Genomic DNA, 20,611 nt, shown 5'->3' with positions numbered 1-20,611 from the left:
ATGTCTTTTGCAACAGATTTGCCCAACGCAATATGTCATTTGATTTCTTGACTGCCCCTTCCATGGGCATTGACTGTGGATCCAAATAAAACGAAATCCTTGACAACTTTAATCTTTTCTCCATTTATCATGATGTTGCTTATTGGTCCAGTTGTGAGAATTTTTGTTTTCTTTATGTTGAAGTGTAATCCCTACTGAAGGCTATTGTCTTGATCTTCGTCAGTAGGTACTTCCAGTCCTCTTGGCTTTCAGCAAGCAAGGTTGTGTCATCTGCATATCATAGGTTGTTAATGAGTCTTCTTCCAATCCTGATGCTGCATTCTTCTTCACATAGTCCAGCTGCTCAAATTATTACTCAGATCAAATAAGTATGCTGAAAGAATACAACCCTGACGCACACCTTTCCTGATTTCAAACCATGCGGTATCCCTTTGTTCTGTCTGAACAACTGCCTCTTGGTCTACTATGTACAGGTTCCTCATGAGCACAATTAAGTTCTCTGGAATTCCCATTCTTTGCTATGTTATCCATAATTTGTTATCCATGGAGCTGAAATGCCTTTGCATAGTCAATAAAACACAGATAAACATCTTTCTGATATTCTCTGCTTTCATTCAGCCAAGATCCATCTGACATCAGCAACGATATCCCTCATTCCACATCCTCTTCTGAATCTGGCTTGGACTTCTGACAGTTCCCTGTCGGTATACTGCTGAAACCACTATTGAATGCTCTTCAGCAAAATTTTACTTGCATGTGATATTAATGGTATTGTTCAATAATTTCCCCATTCTGTTGGATCACCTTTCTTTGGAATGGGCACAAATGTGGATGTCTTCCAGTCCATTGGCCAGGTAGCTGTCTTCCAAATTTATTGGCATAGACAAGTGAGCACTTCCAGTGCTGCATCGGTTTGTTGAAACACCTCAACTCCGTCAGTTCCTGGAGCCTTGTTTTTCGCCAGTACCTTCAGTGAAGCTTGGAACTCTTCCTTCGGTACCATCTGTTCTCTATCATATGCTACCTTCTGAAATGGCTGAACATCGACCAATCCTTTTTGGTACGGTGACGCTGTATTCCTTCCATCTTCTTTCCTGCATCGTTCAATATTTTCTCTGTAGAATTTTTCAGTATTGCTACTTGAGGCTTGATTATTTTCTTAAGCTTTTTCAGCTTGAGAAATCCCAAGCATGTTCTTCCCTTTTGGTTTTCTACCTCCAGGTCTTTGCACATTTCATTACAATACTTTACTTCATCTTCTTGAGCCGCCCTTTGAAATCTTCTGTTGAGCTCTTTTAATTCATCAGTTCTTTCATTCACTTTAGCTGCTTGCCATGGATTGAACTGTGTCCCCCAAAAATATCTGTCAACTTGGCTAGGTCATGATTCCTTTATATGATTGTCTACCATTTTATCATCTGACGTGATTTCCCTATGTGTTGTAAATCCCATCACTATGAGGTAATAAGATGGATTAAAAGATGGATTAGCGGCAGTTATATTGATGAGATCTACAAAATTACATAGTGTCTTAAGCCATCTCTTGAGATATAAAAGACAGAAGTGAGCAGAGAGACTTGGGGACCTCAAACCACCAAGAAAGCAGTGCCGGGAGCAAGGCACATCCTTTGGACCTGAGATTCCTGAGCTGAGATGCTCCCAGACCAAGGGAAAACTGATGCATCACAAGAACCTTCCTCCAGAGCCGACAAAGTCTTCCCCTGGAGCCAGTGCCCTGAATTCAGACTTCGAGCCTACTAGACTATGAGAGAATAAACTTCTCTTGATTAAAGCCATCCACTTGTGGTATTTCTGTTATAGCAGCACCAGATGACTAAGACACTGCTCTATGTTCAAGAGCATGTTTCAAAGTCTCTTCTGACATCTATTTTGGTCTTTTTTCTTTCTTGTCTTTTTAATGACCGTTTGCTTTCTCCATGTATGATGTCCTTGACGTCATCTGGAATAACATCTGTTGATCCTATATAGGTACAAATAAACACTTCATGGGAATAGTTTTCTTAGTTCAGAGGTTTAGGGGCATGGTTTTGTAGGCCTCTCCCATCAATTGGCCTAATACTGTTTTTAGAGTTTCTGCTCTACCTCTTAGTACAGTGAGTAGTGCATGGGGTCTTACAAACTTGTATGCAGCCACCCATGATACAACAATTGGTCTCTATTTTCCTGGAGCAACAGAGAAAGGAGACCCAGCAATCAGTGAAGGAAGTGCACTGCAAATCTAATTGCCTCCGTGAACTACTACTTCCCATTCCATAAGATCAGAAAAAATGGATGGTGCCCAGCTACCATTACTGAATGTTTTGATCAAGTACCCAGTAGTTGGATCCTGATCAAAAGAAGAGAAAAATCATGGAACAGAACTTTAAAAGTCTTACTGGAAACCAGACTTACTGGATACGTTGAGACTGGAGGAACCCCTGAATCTAGTGCCTGGAAACATCTTTTAAGCCTTGAACCAAAACTATCCCACAAAGTCATCTTTAAACTAAACAGCTTAAGCTTATTTAATAAAGAATGCTCACCTTCAGCATTATACTCTTTTAAGGAATTATCTGTATGAAGAAGGCAGAGCTGACACGGCTTATAGACAGAAGCACTATGCCATCCCTCTGCAGCAAAATCTCAAAAAAATGAAGTAAAACAGCTACAAATGTCAATCCTGGAAACCTAAGAATCAAACGAAGGGAGAAAGAACTCAATCAAGCACCGAGTGGAATAAGAAACTGACAGTGAACAGAGAACTAGGAGAGCTATGGAGTGGAGGTCTCCTACCAGCTAACGCAGCACAGATTCACCATCTTGGACTACAGCCACCAAGGACAGGGAGTATAGAAATGCAACTTCATGGAGCTCCCAACAGGAGATGGAGTACCCCGTAACCAAGTATACATGCTTTCCCACCCCCTACCCTTTTTCTCTCTTTTCAGCCTCTGCCGCTTTCCGACGGGCCACAGTCACCCGGCTGGAAAGAAACCATCTCACTGCCACCTGAGTCTGCCCCACCCCCAGTGGCTAGTTACCCCAGGTCCATATTTTTTATTTTTTGTGTTTTTTTGTTTTGCTTTGTTTCTTGTCTCTCTCCCCCTTCCTTCCTTTCCTTTCTCCCACCCAGCTAGTCCCATGTGCCATCCCCACCCCTTCTCAACAGACGTGTGCTGTACTGCTCGGCTAGAGAGCCACTGGCACAGCCTCCCCAGTTCCATGTCACCCCCACCGACTGGCTCCCTCAGAATTTTTTTTGTTTGTTTCTTCTCTCTCTCCCTTCCTTTCCTTTCTCCTACCCACCTAGCCCCCTGTATGCCATCCTTGCCCCTTCTTGATGGGCTGTGCCACACTGCTTGGCTAGAGAGCCACTGGCCCATGGCCTCCCCAGGTCCATGCCACCCCCACCAGCCAGCTCCTTCAATGCCATATTTTTTGTTTGGTTTTGGTTTTTTGTTTCTTCTCTGTCCCTTCCTTCCTTTCATTTCTCCCATCCGCCTAGCTCCATGTGCTGTCTCTGACCATTCTCAAAGGGCCCTGCCGCACTGCTCAGCTAGACAACCACTGGCACACGGCCTCCCCAGGTCCACACTGCCCTCACCAGCTGACTCCCTCAGTGCCATATTTTTGTTTGGTTTGGTTTCGTTTGGTTGTTTCTTCTCTATCCCTTCCTTCCTTTCCTTCCTCCCACCCACCTAGCCTCATATGCCGAACCCAACCCTTCTCGATAGGCCATGCTGCACTGCCTGGCTAGACAGCCACTGGCACATGGCCTCCCTGGGTCCATGCCGTCCCCACTGGCTGGCTCCATGCCGTCCCCACTGGCTGGCTCCCTCAGTGCCACATTTTGTTGTTGTTTTGGGTTTTTTTTGTTGTTTGTTTGTTTGTTTTTTCTCTCTCTCTCCCTTCCTTCCTTTTTTGTCCCCTGCCCACCTACACCATGTGCCATCCCTGCACCTTCTCAAAGGGCTGTGCTTCACCACTCAGCTAGAGAGCCACTGGCACACAGCCTCCTCAGGTCTGTGCTGCACCCCTCCCCCGACCTGCTCCCTCAGCATCATATTTTTTCAGTTTTTTTGCTTTGTTCTTTTTTTTCCATTTCTTCTCTCTCTTCCTTCCTTTTCTTTCTTCCGCCCACCAAGCTCTGTGCGCCACTCCCACCCCTTCTGAAACGGCTGTGCTTCACTGCTCAGCTAGAGAGCCACTGGCACACTGCTTTCCTAAGTCTGTGCCACCATCACCAGCCACCTCCCTCAGTGCAATTTTCTGTTTATTTGTGTTTTTACTTTGTTTGTTTGTCTTTTCTCTCTCTTCCTTTCTTCCTTTCCATTCTCCTACCTACCTAGCCCCGTGTACTGCCACCCCCCATCTCGATTGGCCATGCTGCACCACTCTGCTAGGGAGCCACAGGCACATGGCCTCCCCGAGTCTGTGCTGTCTCCACAGGTCGGCTTCCTCAGCACATGTTTTATTTTTCTTTATCTTTCCCCTCTTCTCTTTTCCTTCTCCCTCCCAGCTAGGCCCTGTGCTGCCTCCTCCCCTTCCTGAAGGGCTGTGCTGCACCACCTAGCAAGAGACACCGGCTCGCCACCACCCCGATTCTGCCTCGCCCCTGATGGTCAGCTCCCTCAGCACCATATTTATTTATTTCGTTGTTGTTATTGGTTCTGGTTTTTTGGTGTTGTTTCTTCTTTCTCTTTCCCTTCTTTCCTTTCCTTTCTCTGGACCACCTAGCCCCATGCACCACCCATGCCCCATCTTGATAGGCCAAGCCAAACTGCTCAGCTAGAAAGCCACTGGCACATGGCCTCCCCAGGTCTGCCCCACCACCACCCACCAAATCCCACTGTGCTGCCATTTTATTTACTTTTTTCCTTCTATTTATTTATTTATTGCTTCTGTTTCTCTCTCTTCTTTCTCTCAGCCACTTAGCTGTGCACATTACATTCTCTCCCTTCCCTCCTGCCTATCTGCACTGCACACTGAGCACCATGCCCCTGGGTAGCACCAGCACAAAACCTCAGATCCCCAGACATTGCCCCACACCGCTCCCAGCCCTGCCCCACCAGCTTCAGTTTGTGCTGTAAATAACTAATCCTCCCCCCATTGGACCTATCCTGCTGCACCATAGCTGAGCAACCAGCCCTGCCCACCTGGACAAGGTGGTGAGACAGATGTATCACACCCACAGATGAGCAAGTAACAAAACACCGCCAGCCCACCTACTCAGACATAACCAAATAAAACAAAAAAGCGGGACAAAAAAAAATTTACAATCAATAGACAAAAAATAATAATTCCTGAATGTCCCAGAGGCAGCAGACAGTATCAAAACATATATTTAAAAAGGACAGGATGGCTCCAGTAAGCAACCAAAATAAAACACCAGATGAAGTTTTATTTTATTAGAAGTAAAGGCACTAGAACTACCTGATAGGGGATTTAAAAGTCTGATACTCAGGGATCTCTGAGAGATTAGGAAAGAGATGAAGGAAAACACAGACAAAAACAAGGAAAAAATACACAAAATCTTAGAAAATACAGACAAAGCAATGGAAGAATTCAGGAAAATAATACAGGAACAAAATGTCAAAAAAAAAACCAAAAACTAGAAACCATACAAAAACAGCAATTAGAAATCCAAAAAAAAAAAAACAAGATTTCAGAAACGAACAGTGCAAGAGAAGGTTTTAGGAACAAATCTGAAACAATGTAAGACAGGATCAGCAAAATTTAAGACAAATCACTTTGTATGAGGAAAACTCTGAGAAAAGAATGAAGAAAACCTGAGAACAATGTTGGATACAATCAACAGCAAAAATTTGCACGATTGGAATTCCAGACCAGGGGGAGAAAACAGAAAACAAAGAGAGGATCACTGAAGAATTGCTTACAGAAAATTTACCTAATATCATAAAAGATGAAAAGGTGATCCTCCAAGAAGCTCAATGAACCCCATATAGGACAGGCCCCAAAAGAAAGTCACCAAGACATATAATCACACTCGACAAAACCAAAGACAAAGAATACTGAGAGCAGCTTTAGAAAAATGAAAAGCCACATACAAAGAGGAAATAAGACTAAGCTCTGACTACTCAGCAGAAACCACGCAGGCAAGAAGGCAATGGGATGACATATATAAAGTCTTGAAAGAAAAAAACTGCGGACCAAGAATAATATATCCTCCAAAGCTCTCACTCAAATATGGTGGCAAAATTTGGACATTTCCAGATCAACAGAAATTAAGTGAATACATAAAACCAAGCCAAACTTAAACAAGAATTATTAAAGGGAGTCCTTCAGTTAGAGGACAAACATCAGACAACAACCTGAATTTAGGATACAGGACAGCATCAGCCAGATACTAACCTAGGTAAATGAACTCTCAAGGATAAAACAAAACTAAAAGATATACAACAGGAAACCAGAAACATCAGTCTGTAAATGACAACAACATCAAGACAATAAAAGTGGGAATAAACAGTATAGTTATAGAATTTTTCAACTGAGAGGAAATCAAGGCAACATCAAATAATAAGACTGGTTTAAGATCAGAAAGATAGGGGTAAATTTCAAGGTAACCACAAAGAAAGTTAACACACCTACTTATCAAACTAAAGAAGAAAATCATAAAGTCTCAGTAAACACAATGTCATGGATTGAATTGTGTCTCCCAAAAAATATGTGTCAACTTGGTTAGGCCAGGATTCCCAGTATTCTGTGGTTGTCCTCCATTTTGTGATTGTAATTTTATGTTAAAGAGGATTAGGGTGGGATTGATCACATAAAGGGACCAACATAAAGGGAGTTTCCCTGGAGTGTGGCCTGTACCACTTTTCTCTCTCAAGAGATTAAAGGAAAGGGAAGCAAGTAGAGAATGAGGACCTCATACCACCAAGAAAGCAGCACTGGGAGCAGAGTGTATCCTTTGAACCCGGGGTCCCTGCACCTCAGAAGCTCCTCGGCCAGGGGAAGATTGAGGACAAGGACCTTCCTCCAGAGCCGGCAGAGAGAAAAAGCTGACAGAGAGCTGATGCCCTGAATTTGGGCTTTTAGAATACTGTACTGTGAGAAAATTAATTTCTTTCTTAAAGCCATCCACTTGTAGTATTTTTGTTAGAGCAGCACTAGATAACTAAGACACATAAAATCTACAAAAATGAGAGAAATGAAAAAAAATCCACAAACAAAAGCAATTCAGCACAAGAGAGTAAGAGGAACAAAGAAAACATCAGCACCACAAAAAAGGCACTACAAAATGACAGCAATAAACGCACACCTATCAATAATCACATCGAAGGTAAATGGCTTAAATGCACTCATAAAGAGACAGAGATTGATGGAACGGATTAAAAAAAATAGGACTCATCAATATGCTGCCTATAAGAGGCACACCTTAGAAACAACAACATAAAAATATTAAAATCAAAGGATGGAAAAATATATGAAGCAAACAGAAAAGACCAGGAGTGGCAATACTAATCTCAGATAAAATAGACTTTAAAACAAAATCCACCATAAAAGACAAGAAAGGACATATATATTGATTAAAAAGGGGCAATCCACTATGAGGACATAACCATAATAAATATCCATGCACCCAATGACAGGGCTTCAAAATACATAAAACAAACTCTAACCACACTGAAAAGAGAAACTGACAGTTCCACAATAATAGAAAGAGACTTGAACACACCACTCTAGGTAAAGGACAGAATATATAGAAAGAAAGTCAAAAAAGATACAGACGGTTTAAAGGCCACAATCAATCAACTTCACCCCTGTAAAAACAGCATGTGGGCAGTATCTGACCTCCTCTAACTTCACAAGGCAAAAGGAGAATCAAGATCAACAGCCCAAGGCTGATTCCTATGAAGCTGGGGTCAAACAGGCCTCCTCTCTCCACCATTTTACCAGTTCTGACACCAACCATTCCTCTCACAACAATCTCTACTTCTCTGCTGGGTTTGATGATTCATTGCAATGGTCACACAGAATTCACAAATCATACTCAGGATTATGGGGTTTATTAGGTTACAATTCAGGCTCAGGAACCTCAAGGATACAGTTCTTCTATCAGGACAACCTCTTCCCAGTCATGCTCGCAGGCACGCCTCTCCCTGGCCCTAGGTCTCTGCCCAAAGGCACTCAGCTTTCTCTCTCCATGGGCCAGGGAGCCCACTATGTCATCTCTTGCTGCTGGGTGTCTCCTGCCAAGTCTCTCTTGCCACCGCTTCTCACCATCTTCAGGGTTACAGTTCACTCTCTTCCCATCTCTGCTTCCAGGAACTTCTCAGCACAGAGATCCCAGATCCAAAGGCTCCTGGCCATTCTCTTTTGGTGGTGGTGGCATCTTCTCTTCTCCACTTCTGGGGTAGCTCATTTCAAAGCCAATGGGGTAGTAAAGCTAACCAATCCACTTGGTCAGCCACAATTACCCTATCACACAGTCCTGCCCAATCACTTGGGTGGGAGTTACAAGATCATGGCTAAAAAGGCAACAGAAAAGTAATCAATTGCACCACAACCTCACAGACATATATAAAATACTCTGACAAGCAGCAACAAAGTATACATTCTCTTCCAACGCACCTGGAACATTCTCCAGAAGAGACCGCATCTTAGGCGACAAAGAAACCCTCAACAAAATCCAAAACACTGAGATAATATAAAGCATCTTTTCTGATCACAAGGCCATAAAAGTAGAAATTAATAACAGGAAAGGCAAGGAAAAAAACCAAATACATGGAAACTGAGTAACACATTGCTTAAAAACCACTGAATAATAGAAGAAATCAAAGATGGAATCAAAAAATTTCTAGAATCAAACAAGAATGAAAACACGTCATACCAAAACCTTTGGAAAATAGCAAAGGCAGTGCTCAGAGGTCAATTTATAGCAACAGATGCACACATCAAAAAAGAAAAAAAGGACAAAATCAAAATGTTAGCTATACAACTTGAACAAATAGAAAGAGAACAGCAAAAAAAGCCCACAGCCATTAGAAGAAAGGAAATAATAAAGATCACAGCAGAAATAAATGAAATAGAGAATAGAAAAACAATAGAAAGAATCAACAAAACCAAAAGTTGGTTCTTTGAAAGGATCAACAAAATTGACAAACCACTGGCCAAACTGACAAAAGAAAAAAAAAAAAAAAAAAAACAGGAGAGGATGCCAATAACCCAAATAAGAAATGAAATGGGGGACATTAAACAGATCAAACTGAAATAAAAAGGATCATAACAGAGTACTACGAAAAACTATACTCCAACAAATTTGAAAACCTAGAGGAAATGGACAAATTAGTGTACCTAAACTAATACAAATCTGAACAGATCCATAATAAGAGAAGAGATTGAAAAGGTAATAAACTCCCAACCAAAAAAAAAGGTCAAAACAGCCTGGTACTAGTACGACAACAGACACATTGACCAATGGAACAGAATTGAGAACCCAGATGTAAACCTGTCCACCAACAGTCACCTGATCTTCAACAAAGGCCCGAAGTCCATTAAACAGGAAAAGACAGTCTTTTTAGCAAACGGTTCTTGCAAAACTGGATGTCCATCTGTAAAAAAATGAAACAGGACCCATACCTCACACAATATACAAAAACTAATTCAAAATGGATCAAAGATCTAGATATAAAACCAAAAACTATAAAGATCACAGAAGAAAAGAAGGGTCAACGCTAGATGCCCTAATACATGGCATAAATAGGATACAAACCATAACTAACAATATACTAACACCAGAAGATAGGCTAGATAAGTGGGATCTTCTAAAAATTAAACATTTATGCTCATCAAAATATTTTACTCAAAAGAGTAAAACAAGAACCTAGAGACTGGGAAAAAAAATTTGGCTATGACATATCAGACAAAGGTCTGATCTCTAAAATCTATAGGAAAATCCAACACCTGTACAACAAACAGACAAATAATCCAATTAAAAAATGAGCAAAGGAAATGAACAGACATCTCACCAAAGAAGACATTTAGGCAGCTAACAGACACGAGGAAATGTTTGCCATCACTAACCACTGTTGTCGTTTGTTGTTAGGTGCAGTTGAGTCAGTTCCGACTCATAGCGAGCCCATGCACAGCAGAACGAAACACTGCCCAGTCCTGCGCCATCTTTACAATCATTGTTATGCTTGAGCTCATTGTTGTAGCCACTGTGTCAACCGACCCCGATTTAGAGAAAGGCAAATCAAAACTACAATGAGATACCATCTCACCCCAACATTACTGGCACGAATCAAAAAAACAGAAAATAGCAAATGTTGGAGAGGCTGCAGGGAGACTGGAACTCTTTTGCACTGCTGGTGGGAATGCAAAATGCTGTGACCATTCTGGAAAATGATATGACACACCTGGAAACCCTTTTAACTCAGTACTGAAGTCACTCCTGTGGTTCACCCTTCAGCCAAAGATTAGACAGCCCATAAAACAAACAATAATACACGTAGCTCAACCATGTAGACAAGACTAAATTGGCACACCAGCCTAGAGGCAAGGACAAGAAGGCAGGAGGGGACAGGAAAGCTGGGTAAGGCTGAGAAAGGGAGAGTGTTGACACGGTGTGGGGTTGACAATCAATGTCACAAAACAATATGTGTATTAATTGTTTAATGAGAAATGAATTTGATCTGTAAACCTTCATCCAAAGCACAATAAAAAAAAATTGACAACCGCAACTCAAAAGATTAGATAGGAACCTTAGAGGTCTGGGGAGTCCACCTGACATCTAGGTTACACCCACAATAAAGCTCTAATGTTTCTACTTTGTTTTCTTTTTTTTAGCAAACAAGGGGAAAATGTAAATCTTTAACTTCAACTGAGAATTAAGGCAAAAATATAGTTTTTCACACACACACACACACACACACACACATACATTCCACAGCAAGAGAAGGAACATGTACCTTTCCTGATAATGTCCTCATTTAAAGCAGTCTCCTCAGAGAATCTCTTTGTTACAAAACAAAATTTTAATTAAAATATTAAAATAGAAAAATTATATGTTTTGGGAATCTAGAAGTATATAGAAAATTCCTTAAACTGCAGACTAGGTGATGACAGAAGCAGCAAAGCTAACTTCTTCCCTTCCTCCATAAAGTTTCACGGAAACGATCATCGGGCTCTGATCTGAGGAAGAAGGGAAATGGAGAACCTGGAGAGACAAGGAGAGACCACTGACATAAGCTAAAGGCCAAGTTCGTGAGTTCTCACGTGGAGAGGCAGTTGTAAAAACAGAGGTCAACAGAGTTTCCTCTAATAAAAAATTTTTAATTTGATTTCATACATACTTAAAACATATGGTACTTAATATATACCACATGCTATTCTGAGTTCTTTCCAAATATTCATTCTTTTATTCTTCATATAAACTCTATGAGGTAACTACTATTATTATCCCCAGTTTACACATGAGGAAACTGAGGCCCAAGGTCAAGCAGGTACTAAGTGGCAGAGTCGGAATTTGAATCAAGGCAAATTGCACACAGAAAACACACTAAAGTTCAAAAAGAAGAGGCTATCCTGAAGAACTAGAGAAAACGCCTCCTCTTGAAGCAGATTTATTAAAGAACAGAAATGCTTAGAAAATATCTAAAATAAAATTTTATTTTATTTCTAAAATTTCTCAACCACATCCAAAAAAGCATTACATCTATAAGCCAGAGCTTTAGAAAAGGAAACAATCAGTAGTGAGGAAAGAACACAGGAAAACATTAAAGAATAAATAAATGCTGAATTTAAAACCATAAGGAAGGCAGTGACAGATAAGATAATGAGAGATTAAACAGAGAGAGCAAATCCAGGATCCAGTAAATATATGATATAAACCCCAGTATAAGAGACTAAAACAGATGGAGCAGAAGCAATGATAACGGAAGAAAACTTTCCCAAGTCAAAAAAGACCTGAGTTCATAGGTCAAAGGGGTGCACTACACACTAGGCAAAATTATTAAAAAGTCTAAGACCTTGTCACAATCTAGTGATAGTTTTGAGAACAAAGAAAAACATCCTATAAGCATCTAGGCAGGGGGTGGGAGGAATGAGTTACAAAAGAAATGTATCAGACTGACATTAGACTTCTTCACAAAACTGAAGACCAGAAGACAAAGGAGCAACTTCTAGAGGTTGAGTCTGGGGAGAGGGAAGGAAGTGGAAGATGGGACCCTAGAACTTCATGCCCACAAGCTAAGTTAATATGAAAGCATTTTCAGACATGCAGGATACAGGGGCTCGTGAAGTGTATTATCAAAGTACCCTTCCTGAGAAATTCTCATCATTATATTCTACATGATCATTCCTTAGAATTTTATGAGCCATCCAATACAGTAGCCACTAGCCATATGTAGACATGAAGCAGCTAAAGTGTAGCTGGTACAGGAATCAATTTTTTTTATTTTATGTAATATAAACAGTCACATGTGGATACCCATTGCTGTTGAGTCAATTCCAACTCATAGTGACCCTATCGGACAGGGTAGAACTGCCTCACAGGGTTTCCAAGGAGCACCTGGTAGATTCGAACTGCCAACCTCTTGATTAGCAGCCATAGCTTTTAACCACTACGCCACCAGGATAGTGGCTATTATATTGGATACCACAATCTACATATCTAAAAGGTAAATCAAAATTTAAAAAGCTAGGAGACAAAAAGCAAGCAATGAACAAGTTAAACCGAAAAAATATAACTGTTTCTATGGTTAAAAATATCATGCAAATGTCAAAAAGCAATTCTTTAAATATAATAAAAATATTAGAAATTCTGTGTCTAACATATTACAATTTCACATTTTACATTGGAAGAAAGAGCCAAACAATATTGTTTCATTCTTAATGTCATTAATCAGAAGAACACGGGTCTTTTTTTTTTTTTAACTATAAGGGTAAAACTGAAGCCGCCACCAAGGTCTCCCCCAGTCTGCCGCAGTTCTCCTCCTCCCTTTCAGCTCGCCAAGCTGACTTTCTAACTGTGGTTTGATACCATCTCACTGTGGCCCTAACCGCGATTTGGATTTAGCACCAGAATTCCGCGCATGCAAGAACCAGGATCTTGGCACATGCGCAGGACCTAAGGAGCTGTAGCCCTGAACTTGACCCCAGACTTGAACATTGCCAGAGAAGAAGATATTTTCCAGCACACCAGGTGCCCAAGCCCATTTGAAAAGCGAGAGGTAACCTTTGCAAAATGACTCAGCACCTGGATCTCCAAATATGGGCATAGGAGGGATCAAGGTTTCAGATTTCAGGCGCCAATCTCTGTCCCCTGGGGACTCAAGGACTTAAAAGCTCCCAGATCCCTTGGGGCAGGAAGCCGTGCTCTTTCAGCTGCTAGGCCCCGTGTTGCTCCTTGTTTGCACAAACGATAAATATCCACTTTGTTTCCCTTGCAACTGGTGGTGTGGTGTCCGTCTTATTTCGATCACCTAATAGGACAGGACAAGAACCCGAGTTCGGTTACAAAACCACCAGCGGAATAAATACAGGATGTATAACTTCTAAATAATTTGAATAAAATAAAAATAATATAATGGTGTAAGAAAATGCTCAAGAGACAATAGCAAATGGAAAATAGTAAGTGGAAGAATCAGTATACAAAACTGTATACACAATGTGCCAACTTTCAAAGTATGAAATTATAATAAAAACTGAAAAAAATACTCGGAAAGTTAACAGTAGTTGACTATGTGATTGTCTATTATTGTGTTTTTTAATTTTCTTCAATGAACATTATTACTTTTATAATCAGAAAAAATTAACATAAAAATAGAAACAAAAGCATAATCATATTTCACCTTTCAGAACTAAATTGACTAGTAACCTCACCTATCTAGAAGATGCCTCACTATAAAAATTTAACCAAAATAGACCCTGAGCTGCCAAAATACACATCACAAAGTCCATGCGTAAGGGCTTGGGTACTTTGTCTATCAAGAGAGCCCCTCATACCTTCCTTTACACATATCTTAATTCCAACAAACTTGGTTATCTAGTGTTCCTGTAGTATTAGGGACACAGGCTCACTGACAACAGTGCAAACTGAGAGCCCTCGGCCTAACAGCAGGAAATATGACAAAAATAAAAAATAGACATAGACACTTCAAAAGCAATCCAGGGGTAATACGACAGAAACATCTCAGTATTATCTCTGTAAAGCACAGTAGCAGATATTCACTATAACAGCTCTGAATTAAAACATGTTCAAAGGAGGTCCATTTGAATACAGGCTGATGGGCTGAAGAAGTTAGGAAAGTTCCTAATGCCTTTTAGAGGAAAAAAATTTGATCACAAATGTATAAAATAAAGAGAGTGCTTAAGGAGAATATCCTCAGCTATCCAGAGCAACTCACTCTAGTGAGTTCCACATAGTTGAAGTTTTACTATATTGAAAGGACTCTACGGTCGGCTGAGACAACCAATACAAATCTGGAGAACGATCTGGAAGGAAATGATTAATGACTATTTCTTTCCAAGGAAGTTTAAATAGTAAGTAAACAGAGGCATATCTGAATCAGTGTTAACACAGCTACTGGGTTGTGGATATTTTTTGGCTTAAATCCATATTCTAAGCAGGATTTAGGTATCGTGCAGGTAGTTTGGACCTATCAGCTATCAGGGTAAAGTCAGCAGGCCCCACTTCATCATAATCAACAAACTGTGAACCAAAAAAAAAAAAAAATTATTCCACCTCCTTTGTACTTGCCTCTTTTGCTTCTGCCTTCAAAAAGGGGGCTAGAAAGACAAGGAAGAAACTGATTACGTTTATATCTGTGGAACAAAGATTATGCAAACTGCCAGCGCTCCGCGCTCCTGTTGTTTTTCAGTGTTATCACAAAACAAAACAAAAAGATAACTATTGCATCTGCAGCCCAATGATTTGACAACAGACCTGAATATTTCCTCCTCTTTCAATAAGGCAGAAGACGCCTTTCATTTTATTTATCTATAAGGTACTTATTTGCTGATATGGGACTAATTACTATTTCTGTGAGAGCCTGACAAAGTCTATCTGAGGAACCTGTTTCCTGAGTTACTCTAGAAGCCTCTCATTGCTTTGACATTTGCCAAAATTCCAAGGAACAATTTCTTTATTTTAATTCCCCACCCTCCATACTCCTAGGGCTAATAAGAGAAAAACATAATCACAACCATGGTTAGCAGCTCTTCAGCACCCTTGCCTCTCTGACCTTCTATTTGTCTTTCCTTCTTTTTCTTTTAAATAACCTTACAGGGTTTTTTTTTCCACGATTACAAAAGTAATGTATACTCACTGTCACAGTTCAAGCAACACAAAGATACATAAAATAAAAATTAATAATCTCCTCTTTAACACTTTCTCACTCCCCTCCCAAGGAAACCAATGTTAACAGCTTGGTGTATAATTTTCCTACTTCTTCCTCCACTTACACAAACATATATACTTGGTGATTTTTTGGTTTTGTTTGTTTTCAAACAAAAATAGGGTATTATATATACTAATATGCATCTTGCTTTTTTCAGTCTTAAAAACATGCCATGGACATTTTCGGAGTTCATATATACAGATGTATCATATCCTTTTTAATGGCTGCAAAGTATTCTGTAATATGGATGTCCCTTAATTCATTCAACTATCCCCTCATTCTTTCCCAACTCAAGGACATTTAAGATGGATCTTTGTGCACGTACCTTATGCACTTTAATTTCAGTGACATGGATTCCTAGAGATGGGGTTTCTCAAATTAAACATTTTCCAATGTTTAAAATTTTATCGCTACAAAAAATTAATTTTAAACCTTCAGAATTTCTGTTCCCTTCTTCACTATGCAAAAGTGTGGTATAAACCTTTCACAATGCTTTGCATATTTTATTTTTAAAAGCAGACATTATGTCAAAAAACACCCCTGTCATTTATGCCCATGTGGTTATAAATAAATAAATGCTTAAGTTATGGCTGTGATGGCCAGCATTAAATCACTGTGCAAAGGCTTATGCCCTGGTTTATGAAAGTAGTAATTCATCGTGGAAACTCCACCCCACGGCCACGTGGCAGCAGTAAAGCTGCTCTTACATCCTGTGACTCCCTTCCATTGTGTGACTGTAGAGAGATCGGGACCTACATATTTTCTAATTGTCAAGGGTTAACCTTAAATAGAAGGGGAGATGAGTAAACAGCAATAGATATAAATTGATGGCCATTTTGGGTTTCTAATATCCACAAATTATTTGTAACACAATGAGTAATTCTGCTGGTCTACACTAGAGACTGTTTTCCATACAAAATTAAACCTACAGCCAATAAGTTGGTATTACTAAATGAATCTTGAAAACCGTCTTCAAATATTTTCCAGAGGATCACTGGCTGGATCCTACTTTACATTTTTTTCCCTCTACCTGAGATTCAGACTCTAATTGCAAAGTTAAAAAAAAAAAAAAAAACCTTAAAGAAATACAATGCTCTTTAAAATTTAACCTCAGACTCCTCCTTGTATCCTAAAGACCTGAATACCAACAGAGATTGTTAAGACACAGCAAGTTTGATACAGAAGTATGTGACATGCAATTAATCTCCATTCATCGCCTGCTCTGCTTGTCAGCAAACAAAGGTTCTACTTTAGAAGGAGATCTGAAGACTTCAATTAAAAACAGTCAGCTAACAAGAATATAATCTAAGTTAAAGGAAGGTGGCAGGTGCAGAAATGAGTTGTTTACCAAAGTGTCAGTTTTGAACAATACAGGACTGCGTATCAAAAATGCTGAAGGAGTTTCACCGCAAGCTTCTGAAAATAAAAAGGAATTTTCTACCAAGGCTACACACAAAACTGAAGTATAGTTTAACAAGCTTGTAAGATAGGTTTCATCAAATGACAGACACCAAAAAAGGGATCACTTTATATCTTTAAATGCAAGAGCAGAATTAAACTTCTCGCCACAGTTTCTTCTACCCTGGAAACCAAAGACACTTACAGCCTCTTGTCACAAGCCTAGTATTGAACCAAGAGCCAACTCAACACTAGAGGAAAAGGCTGGATTGCTTCTTCTTAGAAACCCAGATAACTCTCTTTTACCTTGCAAATAGTTTTCTATTCCTAAACTTTAGCCTCACTCAGGTCATAATTAAAATGGATTCTGGAAACCTCACCTCAGAAGAAATATCTAGTTGACGGTTTTCACATAGACGAAATCCAGAGCGGAAACGGCGCTACAAGCAGAGACCAAAAGAACTTGCCAAATATTTGATTAGGAGGCATTTATATCAAAATAACAAAGTAATGGAGAGGTAAAACCAATTAAATTGAGAGAAACCGAAAAACTACTGCTTGCCAAGAGCATGACCTGCCCAAAGAAGGCCATCTGTTACGTATGTGCCAAAATGTCACTTAGATGCCAAAAAGCTTAATTCTAAGTGGTTTCCTCCTGAGACCCTATTTAACTGCAGACTCCAAATCTCTGTCTTTCCTAGAAGGTCAGCTACAGGAAAACAAGTAAAACTTCCTTTCACCAGGAAAAGTGTGACCTGAGCAGATGATACTGCCCATTAAGGAAAAGTCTCTTTAGAGCGTTAGAAGTACGTGTTGAGTGTTAGTATGGCCTCAACCTTCTAAAAAGACTGCTTAGACACTATAGTTTCAAAGTAAACATAGCACAATGGGACAACTCTAGCTAGACTTGGGTTCAGCATTGAGACCCCCTAGAAATCTGCAGGCTGATAAAGTGAGGCCTGGCGTTTCAGCACTGACAAAAAAACTAAGATGAACCACCAGGCCTCGACCAACAAAGGCTCACCCTGGGAGTCCTTCACAGAACCTCAGGGGCCTCTAAGCAGGAAGGTGAGGATCTTCTGTGAAAGGTGATGGAAGTGGGCAGGCGGGGGGTGGTGATGAAAAGGGAGAAAGCCTGCGGATGTAGGGCGTGGTCCTAAGGGGGAAATGACAGGTAAGGGGCCAACAACCTGGCCTGGAGGAGTTTAGAAGTTGGGGAGGTTATGTGTAGTAAAGACGCCTTGAGGAAAAAGAAAATGTGGAATTGGAGAGAGAGAAAGGGACCCTGAAGTGAGTGGATGAAAACCTAGTTTTGAAGATTCTAGAAGCCTTGAGTGAAGGAGCTAAAGAGAAAGCCTGGCCTTGGGAGCCCCTGGTGTCTCCTTTCCTCCCTTCAGCTCAGCACTTGAGGGACTTCCCGGGGGGTGGAGGGAGGGAGCTGGGGGCTGGGCCAGGGCGTTACCTTCCAGGAGCCAAAAGACCTCCTCAGGGAGAGTGACGGTGGCCTGCATTTGGCGGGGACGGTAGGAAGGCCGGCGTGTGAGACAGGACAGGGGCGTGAAGGCCTGTTCCAAAGACCGGCGGGCTGGAAGGTGAGGGGAGACCGCCGCGGAGGCACCTGTACCTCTGCCGTCGTCGCCCGCCGCAGCAGCCGGGCCGAGCCGCAGGGCGGGGCCGTGATCCCGGGGCGCGCTCAGGAAGTGGCGCGCGCGGCGGGCCGGGGGGCGCCCCCCGTGGAGCTCGCGGCCGGGGGCGCAGCCCGGAGGTGGGGGCGTGGCGTGCCCGCGCGGGGGGCGCGCGGCACCGTCACCGGGGCTCTGAGGTCCGCTGGTGGCGAGGATGGACGGGCGGGAGGGCCGCACCGTGGAGGCCGACAGGTTTCCCCACAGGCCGGTTGCCAAAACGAGGGACTTCACAAGACTCAAAGGAACCAAGTCTCTTTGAGACTTTCCGACCTAAGCACTGAACAGTTGGCCTAAAGGCTTGGACGCCACAGAGATGCCTGAAAGAGGGTGTGAACAGGCGGAACCCGAGAAAGAGGTTAGTCCAAGCCAAGAAGCGCCACTCAATTCCTGATCCCGTCCACACCGTCGTTGCTCAGAAAACTAAGGCAGAACGTTCTCTATCTCAGGTAAACCTGGATGTTTAAAGGGAATGATTTTAAGTCCCGGTAAATTATATGAAGCCACCAACATTTGGGAGAGTTGGAGCGGAAGCAGCAGCAATGGACTCAGGAAGACAAAGCGTCCCCCTCTAAGGTTGAAAGGATATGGAGAAAGGAAGGGGTATTGACTTAGTTATCTAGTGCTGCTGTAACAGAAATACCACAAGTGGATGGCTTTAACAAAGAGAAGTTTACTCTCTCAGAGCCCAGTAGGCTAGAAGTCTGAATTCAGGGCTCTGGCTCTAGGGAAAGGTTTTCTGTCTCTGTCAGCTGTGGAGGAAGGTCCTTGTGATACATCAGTCTTCCCTTGGTCTGGGAGCGTCTTAGCACAGGAACTTCAGGTCCAAAGGACAGGCTCTGCTCCCAGCACTGCTTTCTTGGTGGTATGAGGTCCCCATGTCTCTACTGGATAATCTCTTTTATATTGCAAAAGACATTGGCTTAAGACCCTATCTAGTCTTGTAGATCTCATCAATATAACTGACACTAATAATCCATCTTATTAACATCATATTGATAGGGTTTACAGCACATAGGAAAATCTCATCAAATGACAAAATGGACAATCAGACAATACTGAAAATCATGGCCTAACCAAGTTGACACATACTTTGGGGGGACACAATTCAATCCACAACAGGTATCTGGGTAGGGAAGCTGACAGAGAGGCGTACAGAGCCCTTTCCCTCTAAGAGCTGACAAACAGGAGAATGAACAGAGGCTAGGCCAAGATCATAGGGGAGAGTTTCTCTCCCCCTTACTCGAAGTACATAGGCATCAGTATCCTGGTTGTGATACCATGCTGTATTACAAGATGTTACCATTGGGGGGCTCTGGGTAAAGGGTGAACAGGATCTCTGTATTATTTCTTACAAATGCGTGTGAATCTACAGTTACCTCACAATAAAGAGTTTACTTTTAAAAAAACTACAGTAGGCCAAGTGCTGTGAGAAAGGTTTAAAATGCTGTGGGAGGGAGATGGGTATAAGAAAAGGAGGGAAGTGTCTGTGTGTTTAGTGGTGCATGTAGCATTTGAAATAGGCTCTGAAAAACACGCCAGACGTTGAAGGGTCAGAAGCGCTTTCCAAGTGGAAGGACCAGAATAAACAGATGGAAAAGCCCTCTACTACTTAAGGAACAACTACCAAAAACCCAATGCCGTGGAGTCGCTTACTAGTAGCCCTCTTTTACTGGATGGCGTAGGGATACTATGGTGTCAAAATAAATTGAATCTATTGTGAAAGGCCTTGAATGATTTTTAATTCAATCAAATGGGCATTGGGGAGCCATTGACAATTTTTGAGGTAGAAGGTGACCTAATCAGAGTTCTGTGGTAGCATATGACCTCACATATCTCACTTCACCTCTACCGTTTTCCTTCTTTGTAAGATGGAGTTTTCTATTCTCAGACTCAACCCACAGACTATGTGGGAAGGATTGGAAGTGGTAAGAGAGAGGACATCGGGAAGATGAGTGAAGTGGTTTTTACGGTGGCATCAGAGGGAAATAATGGTGAACTAAAGCAAGAAGGGGAAGAACCCTGGTGGTGCAGTGGTTAAGGTGTTCAGCTGCTTATTGAAAGCTTGGTGGTTTGAGCCCACCAGCCGCTCCATAGAAGAAAGCTTCCATAAAGATTACAGCCTTAGAAAACCTATGGAGCAGTTCTACTCTGTCCGATAGGGTC

The 20,611-nt window shown here is 41.5% G+C and overlaps 1 protein-coding gene across 1 annotated transcript in view; it reads right to left on the bottom strand.

Annotated features, from left to right (window-relative positions):
* Positions 1-18,441, bottom strand: part of SKAP1 (src kinase associated phosphoprotein 1) — a 298,649-nt gene extending 280,208 nt beyond the window's left edge. The window contains exon 1 of the mRNA XM_049861482.1: positions 18,226-18,441. Coding sequence (XP_049717439.1) covers positions 18,226-18,274 — 49 coding nt within the window. The 5' untranslated portion in view covers positions 18,275-18,441. The remainder of the gene's footprint in view (positions 1-18,225) is intronic.
* Between the last annotated feature and the right edge of the window lie 2,170 nt (positions 18,442-20,611).

This window comes from Elephas maximus, chromosome 19 (genome assembly GCF_024166365.1).
Source record: "Elephas maximus indicus isolate mEleMax1 chromosome 19, mEleMax1 primary haplotype, whole genome shotgun sequence".
Taxonomy (NCBI): domain Eukaryota; kingdom Metazoa; phylum Chordata; class Mammalia; order Proboscidea; family Elephantidae; genus Elephas; species Elephas maximus.
The sequence above is the reverse complement of the archived record's forward strand: the minus strand, read 5'-3'. Positions and strand labels throughout refer to the sequence as shown.